We start from the raw sequence: 9,848 nt of genomic DNA on the forward strand, positions 1-9,848 counted from the left end.
AGGAGGGACATCCCGCTGCTTCCCGGAGCTGCTTGAGGTAAGTGCCGCCCAGAGCCTGCACCCCTGACCCCCTCCTGCACCCCAACCCCCTGCCCCAGCCCTGATCCCCCTCCCATCAGACAAACCCCTCATCCCCAGCACTGTCTGAGATCTCATCCCCCTGCATCCCAATCCCTGGCTCCAGCCCGGAGCCCTCTCCAACACTCCAAACCCCTCAGCCCCAGCCCAGAGTCCCCTCCTGTTGCTGCACCCCAAATCCCTCATCCCTGGCCCCACACCAGAGCCCTCAGCCCCCCTGCACCCCAACCCCTGCCTTAGCCCAGAACCCCCTCCCATACTCTGAACCCCACGGCTCCACCCCCCCAGCATCCCAAACCCTTCATCCCTGGCCCCAGCCCAGAGCCCTCACTCCAACCCACAGCCTCAGGCCAGAACCTCCTCTTGCACCCTGAACACCTCATTTCCGACCCCACCCCAGAGCCCGCACCCCCAGACGGCGCCTGCACCCAAACTCCCTGAGCCAGCCCGGTTAAACTGAGCGAGTGAGAGTGGGGAGGAGCAGGGGATGGAGTGAGCGGGGGCGGGGCCTCGGAAGAGTGTTTGGTTTTGTGCCAGTAGAACCGAGACTGTGAATTTCCGTTGGCGCCACGCTCCCGGCACTGGCACGGGAGCCGGGACGCTGCCCCCGATCACCGGCTCTATGGGCTTGGATTCCGGTCCCCGCCCCACCCGAGCAGCTCCCTGTCCCTGCGGCAGCGCGCCGCCCGCCTCGGCGGTGACGAGACGCAGCGCCTGGAGGAGTCCAACCCCCGCGCCTGCGCACTGTCTGGCTACAGCGACGCCTCTTGATGACGTTTCAGGGGCGCGAGCGGAGAGAGCCCCAGATCGCGAGGCACCGCCAGCATGAAGGAGACGCCGCTGTCCAACTGTGAGCGGCGCTTTCTGCTGCGCGCCATCGAGGAGAGAAAGGTACGAGACCCCCCTTCCCTCCCACTCCACAGCGCCGCCACCGGCCAGGCCCCCTCCCATGGGAGCGCGGGCGGGGTCCGGGCGAGCCCCCATCTCTCACCGAGCTCTCCCTCCGGGTCGGACCCGGGGCTGTCCCGCGCGGGTGGTGACTCTGCTCTCGGCTTTGCAGCGCTTGGACGGGCGGCAGAGCTACGACTACAGGAACGTGCGAATCTCCTTCGGTGCCGACTACGGCTGCTGCATCGTGGAGCTGGGGAGGACCAGGTACCGCGGGGAGACACCCGCTTCCCCCCCGTGTGGCTCGTGCGGGGCAGGACCCGCAGTGATCGCCCGGTCAACGGCCCGTCTGTCTCCTAACAGCCGCCGCGTCCTCCCGGAGCGCGCGCGAGTCCCTACTGCAGCGGCCCCAATTGCGCTCGTGCACGCGGGGTGCAGATTAACCGCAGCAGCCTGCAGGAGGGCGGTAGCGATTAGTCGGGGGAGGGGATGGCGCTGAGGAAAACAAATAGAGGTTGGTCTCCCTTGAGGTGTTTTTTATAGGTACAGCGTGGAAAGCTACAGATAAGCGGATCTTTATATCCTAATCCTGGATGTTGGCAATTAATTAATTCCCCCATCCAAGGATTTCAAACACCCTTATGAGGTAGATGGTATCTCTGTTTTATAGGCTGGAGGAACTGAAGTAGACACAAGTAAATTGTTCGAGCTCCCACAGTAGTAGAATTGGGAATAAACCCCAGAAATTTAAACTTCTGGCCTGTGTTCTAACATCTAGATCCTGCTTATTCCCTGTTAGTGACTGGCATTTTATCTCTGTGATCAAGTCCTATATATGAAGAAGCTGTAATAAACTGGAGATGTGCAGTAAAATTCAAGTGCAAGTTACTTTAATGTTAAAGTTGGTTTTGTCACCCATACTGAAGTCTTTTCGGGGTTTGTGGGGGGTTTCTTTTGCAGAGTCCTTGGACAGGTTTCATGTGAACTTGTTTCCCCAAAGCTAAATCGAGCTACAGAGGGTATACTTTTCTTTAATCTTGAGCTCTCCCCAATGGCTGCACCAGCTTTTGAGCCTGGCAGGTATGTCTCTTCAGTGACTACAAACAAGGATGGTACAGACGCCCCCCGACTTACGCAATTGTTCGGTTCTGGATAGCCTTGCATAACTCGAATTTTGCGTAAATTGGAAATTTATACCTGTACATTACGCAAAAATTTCCGCAACTCGAAAATCCTATTTCTGGCTTATGGAACGTTTCCGGTAAGTGCGAATTTGCATAAATCGGGACTTGCGTAACCCGGGGAGCGTCTGTATAAGGAAAGCTATTCAGTATCATAGTTGTCAGACTTATTAATAACTCACAACTAAAATGTACCCAATCTCTTGGTTTTTTCCAGGCAATCTGAGCTTTTGGTGAAACTGAATCGACTACTAGAAAGATGTCTAAGAAACTCAAAATGTATAGACACTGAATCTCTCTGTGTTGTTGCTGGTGTAAAGGTGTGAAAAACGCTATGAAATCAAAAGGTCTTTAATACTAGGGGATTAATATGTTGCATTTAGAGGCCAGTCTGTCTTTGAGGACCAATAATCCTGATTTTATTTTAAAAGACTAAGGTTCCAGCAGTGCAAACATAGATGTGTTTAACTTTAAGATTGTGCATAGTCCCTTTAAAGTCAATGGGCTATGTACATGCTAAAGCTAATGATATGCATGAATGTTTACAGTGGCGGTTCTCAAGCTGTGGGTCACGACCCCATTTTTAATGGGGTCACCAGGGCTGGCTTAGACTTGCTGGGGTCTGGGGCCAGAGTTGAAGCTCGAGCCCCACCCCCAGGGCCTAAGCCTGAGGGCTTCAGCCCTGGGCAGCGAGGCTTAGGTTACAGGCTTCTTGCCTTGGGCTGAAGCCCTTTGGCTTTGCTTCCTCGCCCAGAGCAGTGGGAGTTGGGCTTTGGCATTGGCCCCACCACCTGGGGCGGTGGGGCTCAGGCTTCAGTCCCCTCTCATGGGGTCATGTAGTAATTTTTCTTGTCAGAAAGGGGTCGCAGTGCAATGAAGTTTGAGAATCCCTTGTTTACAGATCGGGGCTGAAATCATACTTCAATTTTATTTTCTTTATCACAAATTAATAGTATTGAAAATAGATACTGTTTCTGTTTGGATTTATTCAGTTTTCATCATTGTAATTTTTGATGATCAAGAACTGAATTATACTTGTATTCAACATGAATAGTAAAAAGTTATTTTGAAAAGATGTTGGAAAATCCAGACAAGTTACCAGTACTACAGTTTCGTGAATTTTCATGTTGGTTTTTTTCCCACCTCAGGTGTGGCAAATTCGTGTGGACCTGCATTTGTTGAATCATGACGGAAACATTATTGATGCTGCAAGTATAGCAGCAATAGTGGCTTTGTGTCACTTCCGTAGGCCAGATGTATCTGTGCAAGGAGAGGAAGTAACTTTGGTGAGTAGGATGAGGTGAAAGTGGTGGGATTATTGAAATTAAATTTTCATTGATGATTGCTGCTCTATATAAAATGGATCTCTGTCAATACAGACAAGTTAAGTCTTAGAGGTAGAGCTACTTAATATCAAGGGATAGGAATAGGTACATTTGTTTTTATCAATATGTATAGTATACAGTTATTGATTTTCAATTTGAGAGACTGTAAACATTAAAAAATTAAATTAGGATGACATTTTATAGCACTTCTCAGCCAAACTGGAAGGGCTCAAATAGCACAAAAATGGGTGCAGTATAGTTACCTAGATAGGTAATATTAATAGGAAATAACATTTTAAAAAGAGAGAGAGAATCAAGTCTTGTTGAATTTTTAGATGACTAGGCTTTTCTTACTTTTGATTTTTCTGAAATACCTAATTTCTTTAGTACTTTCTTATAAATTATATATGGAATTGGATAAGTAACAAATTGCCACCTTGACTATTTATGTTTTTAGTATACCCCTGAGGAACGTGATCCTGTCCCTTTGAGTATCCATCACATGCCTATCTGTGTCAGTTTTGCCTTCTTCCAGCAAGGGTAAGTGTCTGTTATGGCACTGACTTAAATCATCTACCAGTTTCTGCAGAACTGGAATAAAAACATAAGTTTCCATAAGTGTGAAGAAGAGGTGTTCTTCTTCATGCTGCACTGTGTAACATGAAATTTCCATAGACTTTTCATAGAAATGTACACTTCTGAAACCAGTCTCTTTGGGTATACTCATCCCAAAAACCATGAAGCTTGTTTGTGTAATTTGTCTCCTGCCCTTAAAGTTTCAGGCAAGCAGGTTACCCTTAACTATTGTGTCCTACTCAACAATGGTTTCAGGACCTATTTGTTGGTGGATCCCAGTGAACGAGAGGAACGTGTAATGGATGGCCTCCTAGTGATTGCCATGAATAAACATCGTGAGATTTGTACTATCCAGTCCAGTGGAGGGATTATGCTGTTAAAAGATCAGGTAAATGGCATTTTCTTTGTCTAGTCATTCTCTCTGATATAAACTTCTTGATGTATTGTAATATTTATATTAAGACATCTAGTGTTTTGGTGTGCGAGAAGAATGGTATCTCTGTCTGATTCCATAGGAAATGTAAATATGACAGTACTTTGTGGGGATGGTCTAAACGCCAAATGTTTGCTCTCATACGCTGTACTTCTTGAAGTTTAAGGTAATTAGGAGAGCATTCTATTAACATTTCTAAATGCTTTTTTTAAGTCTTTCTAAAAATAAACTTATTTCTTGACTATAACAAATAACTTATTGCTGCCAGATTCCAATGCTCTTCAGTTGGTATTTGTGTAGCAGCTAGTCTTGAAATATTTGTCACTTTGAACTGAAATGAAACTAAACTTTTTTTTTTTTTCTTAAGGCCAATAATAATATTGGAAGTCTTTTGCATTCTTAAGATGGCACATAGCTCCTTTTGTAATTATCAATACATTTGGTAGTTTCAGTATAGATCTGGGCATACAATATATAACATACTGACAGACTGCTCAGATTAAACAGTACTAACTAGGTGTAAAGCATATTTCCTCTATCAAACAAGTTCTAAACTAAAGGTTTGTGGGGAAGCTTCCATTTGAACTTCCTGACTGAGACATCATTCATGGGGCATTAGCATCTAGCACAGGGGTGGCCAACCTGTGGCTTCTTCAGAAGTCAATATGCGGCTCCTTGTATAGGCACCGACTCCGGGGCTGGAGCTACAGGCGCCAACTTTCTAGTGTGCAAGGGGGTGTTCACTGCTCAACCCCTGGCTCTGCCACAGGCCCTGCCCCCACTCTACCCCCTCCCATGAGCCTGCTGTGTCCTCGCACCTCCCCCCACCACCCGCAAACCTCCTGCCTGCCATGAAACAGCTGATCGGGAGGAAGGGGGAGGCGCGTGGGGGAAGCTGATGGAGGGGCTGCTGACGTATTACTGTGGCTCTTTGGCAATGTACATTGGTAAATTCTGGCTCCATCTCAGGCTCAGGTTGGCCACCCCTGATCTAGCAGTACAAAAAAAAGTACATGTTTTCACTTAATTTAAGTACAAAGTTATGTTTATTTTAATTGCATGATAATAAACTATTATTCACTACAAACAGGTTCTGAGATGCAGTAAAATAACTGGTGTTAAAGTAGCAGAGATCACAGAGCTAATTCAAAAGGCCTTGGAGAATGACCGGAAAGTTAGGTGAGGTTATTAAAATGCAATGTATTGGAAGTTAATACTAATCTTTTATGGGGCCAGATTATTCTTGTACTGTTTTCCTGTGAGAGGAGTCTCTGAAAGAGAAGCTGTGCAACTGATGATCTTCAATAAGTGGTGTTATATTCAGACTCAGCTAATAGTTCTGTTTTCTGTGAAGAGATGGTTGTATTGACACGCTCAAGCCAATAGTATTCGCTGCGTGATGCAAAACGACTACCATGGGAAACCTTGGGGAGGAGGGGAGAGAATAAAGTTGGAAAAAGAAAAGCTTAGCTGCCTAAAGAAGGTGGCATGATACTAATAAAACAGCCACATTCAAAAAAGGATTGCTGTATCTTTTCTACTATATCACTTTTGTGAGAAGACAGTGATATCTCACAGTTAAAGCATTCTCAGGTGACTGAGACCACAACTAGGGAAAACTTGGCCTTCTCAGTTCAAAGGTTCTGTCCCTGATCTCCTAAATCAGGAACAAATTTGTTGTATTGTTTCATTTAACACAGGGATTCTCAAACTGGGGGTCGGGACCCCTCGGGTCATGAAGTTATTACCTCCAGCATTTATAATGATGTTAAATATATTAAAAAGTGTTTTTAATTTATAAGGGGGGGGGGGTCACACTCAGAGGCTTGTTATGTGAAAGGGGTCACCAGTACAAAAGTTTGAGAACTACTGACGTAACAGTTTAAACAGCTAACCTGTTTTTTTAGTGTTGCTGTTGTAAATAACATCTCTGTATATAGCTGAACTCTTTAACTTGACTTTTTATAATGTGAAATGTCTTGAAATATAATTTTTGTATTTATTTAATAAATAGAAAAGAAGGTGGAAAGTTTGGCTTTGCAGAGTCTATACCAAATCAAAAGATCTCTGCCTTTAAAATGGAAAGAGCTCTTGTTGATACTAATGATGTGGAAGAGCAAGCTGAAGAAATCATCACCAAGGCTAACCCTCCTTCAGATGTGTATCTTTTCTACTATATCACTTTTGTGAGAAGACCGTGATATCTCACAGTTAAAGCTTTCTGAATCACCCAATACATCTTGAGTTTCTCATTTCTTTGAAGGCTATAAGACTACATTCTGATCATCTAGATCTTGTTTTATTTATAGAAAGTGTATCTGGGTAGAGGAATTCATAGTATAGCATGTTGATCAGCAGTGTGTGGGTTTTCCACCAGAATCTTTCTCTGCCTCCCTTTTCCATTAGTCCCCTAATGCCTCTGAATCCTTCAGCTAAGGAGGGTTCAGTGCAGCTCTATGCGGCGTTATTAATTTCTATTCCATGGATATAGAAAAGAAGAATCACTGAACGGCAATGTGGGGCCCTTCTAGGGGAGATGAGTTCTGCAGTACAGGCAGCAAAAGATGAACCCAGCTATCTTCTACATGGCAATGTGGGGCTGTGATGTGAAGGTGATCAATTGTCTCATTCATTGTGCATACGTTAGGCATTTTTACTTTGTCAGCCATTCAAGAGAACATTGACTTCCATTTTGCTCAGATGAATTTCTTCACATCACGTGCTCAGCCCTTGGTACTCACCACAGATTATGTATGTATGTTGGTACTTAAACTTTCCAAATAGTTTATCTAGTTCAACATGCTGTACAATGAGTACAAATAAGAATTCTGGCGATTCCTGAATTTTTCTTAATTAGCTCAGTTTTGCCAAACCAATACTACGGATGCCTGGGACGGCCCAAATTGGGGAGGGACTAGAGAACTCCTGGGGAGACCTTGAAGAATCTGAGAGAGAGGAGGAAGAGGAAGGTAACAGTGATGATGCTACCACCTCAGAAGGTCAGAAAATGCAAACGGAAGAGATAAATGTTGTGAGCAAAACTAAGAAGGGTTAGTATCTGCTTTAAATGTGATGTTACTGAAAACACTGTTTGTGTATTAATTCTGGTGTATTTGAAGCTGTGTCCTCTCCTCAGCAGTAAGAAAGGGAAACCACAGGTACTTGCCAGCAGGAAGATGCAGCTACCATCTGCAAAATGACTTTAGAGCTGTTAGGGCTTAAATCTGCCAAATTTAAATATCCAACCCCAGAAAGACAGGCTGGGAGTAGAGGGTGGAGTTTTTACAAGAGGGAAACCCTACACTGAGGAATTAGTAGGGACCAGAGGGTAACAAAGAAAGGTGCTTTTGGGGAAAGACCTGCTTTGTTTTGTGCCTGTTGCCATTATGGCAGTATCTAATCAAAACAAAATACAAGACAAACCGATGAGAATGGTCTTGGTGCTCTGTCCTATACCTACTGTTGAGAGATGTGGCAGAGGCAGCAGGATACTGAAACAAACTCAGCCACTCTTATAAAAGTGTTCAGTTTATAACAGCTAAAATAAAGTATCAGTTGTTTTAAAGTTATTGTGCTCAAAGGGTGATTCTGGCCCTTGAGTAAGTTGCATACTAGAGTTACAAAAACATGTCCTCCTGCTTTAAAATGTCTCTAGGTGTGTAGTAATGACTTATACTCAAAGAAATGTGATGTACAAAACAACACTCAGGTTCTACAGTAATATAACACCTTTCTCTTTTGTTTGTAAGATGACGACACAATTATACTGTCTGACAGCGAAGAGGAGGAAGTTGTCATTCTGGAACCAGAGGGGAGAGAGAAGAAAACACGGTAACCAAAACTATGTAGTGGGGGGGGGGAGAGGGATCTTTAAAACAGCATACCGTGTTGAGACAAGGAATAGTTTCGGCAAGTACGGTATGCTTCCTTGTGTCTACGCTTGTCAAGGAAAACATTCCTCAAAATAATGCAAGCACTCAGATAATGGGGCCAGATCCTCAGCCTGTTTTGGGTTCTTTGCACTGCCTAAGAGAGCAGCCAAGGATTCTCTTAATGTTGGGGAATCTAGGGGTAGTGTAATTTTTTTGTATTACTGTAGTGCCTATGAGTCCTTGTCATGAACCAGGAGCCCATTGTCCTAGCTATTGTACAAACTAAATAAAAAGACAGTCTCTGCCATCCATGCCTCCTTCTGCATATGGGTTGAGGCCAAAGCATCCAGTGTTTGGTGTAATCAACACCTGATAAAGCAGTGCTGATGGGACTGCTCCAGCTGGTGCAATTTAAATCAGATATTTGGATGTTCTGTTACCCCAGGTTAGCAAAAGGGTGGATTAGAGCCACCTACCCTACTCCTCAGGTGTACGACAGTGGATTCTGCCCAGTGAATAGGATAGTCCATATTTCCCAGCTCTAACTACTAATGCAACAGGAGCTTGTATTATTTTTAACACAGATTTATTCCCTTCTTTATAAGGCAACCATGCAACTCACTGCTAATAAAAGTTATGGTATCTAGAAAAGTAGTCTACTATGACTTGTCTGTTAAACGTGGATTTGTGTTGCTGAGGTTGTTTGCAGTTTGGATGGGGATTTCCCTTAGTTTTCTTTAAACCCTGTTACAAGTAAAACATGATTGGGTTGTGGTAGGTGGGTCATGTACAGAGCTGAGATCTTGAAAACCTTTGACTTGGGGCTTGACTTGCAGGGAACATCAATCTAGCCACTCAGTCTTTTATTATGCTGCCTTATTTTAGGTTAAAATGTTGTTTGTTCACAGAACTCTCACCAGTGCCAAACAGGAAAATTCTTCAAGTAAGAAAGCATTTAACAAAAAGAGAAAAAAGAAGAGAGCTACTCATTAGTCATGTTCCCTTCATAATAATTATATAGATTAATACTGAAATGACACTTACTCTGTATATTAAGCTACTGAATGTATTTTTGTAGATAAGTTTTCCTTCTCTCCCTCCCCCCCATTTCTGAAACTCAGGTCTACTTCTCTGTATATTTTTTTATATAATACTGTACATTGTCTTGCAATAAATTAAACATTCACAAGTGTCACCATTTGAGTAGGAGGTATAATAGGGTGGTAACTAAATATGTAAGCAAACTCTCGAATTGCAGTAAAAACATCTGTAAATATTAACATTTCCATCTAGTAAGAGCATCTTCTCAAAGCCTTTTAACTTCATTTAAGGCAGTGTAAATCTATATTTCTAAGTATTCAGGTTCTGATTTGGCATGGTTTGATTTGTGTTCAATCTAAGCATAGGCTTCATCCAGTACCTCTTTACATCAACAGAACTACTGGTAGTGGAATTGTGAGTGGATCAGGCCTCATGTCTGCAAGAGATGAGCATT

At 43.9% G+C, this 9,848-nt stretch overlaps 1 protein-coding gene across 1 annotated transcript; it reads left to right on the forward strand.

Annotated features, from left to right (window-relative positions):
* Positions 1-848: 848 nt before the first annotated feature.
* Positions 849-9,548, forward strand: EXOSC9 (exosome component 9). Its single transcript, XM_065404633.1, has 12 exons — positions 849-969; positions 1,139-1,233; positions 1,927-2,046; positions 2,365-2,467; positions 3,296-3,433; positions 3,930-4,012; positions 4,304-4,436; positions 5,572-5,660; positions 6,496-6,642; positions 7,344-7,531; positions 8,231-8,312; positions 9,262-9,548. Exons 1-12 carry the CDS (start codon positions 904-906, stop codon positions 9,344-9,346), a joined length of 1,329 nt encoding a protein of 442 aa, XP_065260705.1. The 5' UTR covers positions 849-903; the 3' UTR covers positions 9,347-9,548.
* The last annotated feature ends 300 nt before the right edge of the window (positions 9,549-9,848 follow it).

This window comes from Emys orbicularis, chromosome 5, assembly GCF_028017835.1.
Source record: "Emys orbicularis isolate rEmyOrb1 chromosome 5, rEmyOrb1.hap1, whole genome shotgun sequence".
NCBI classification, from domain to species: domain Eukaryota; kingdom Metazoa; phylum Chordata; order Testudines; family Emydidae; genus Emys; species Emys orbicularis.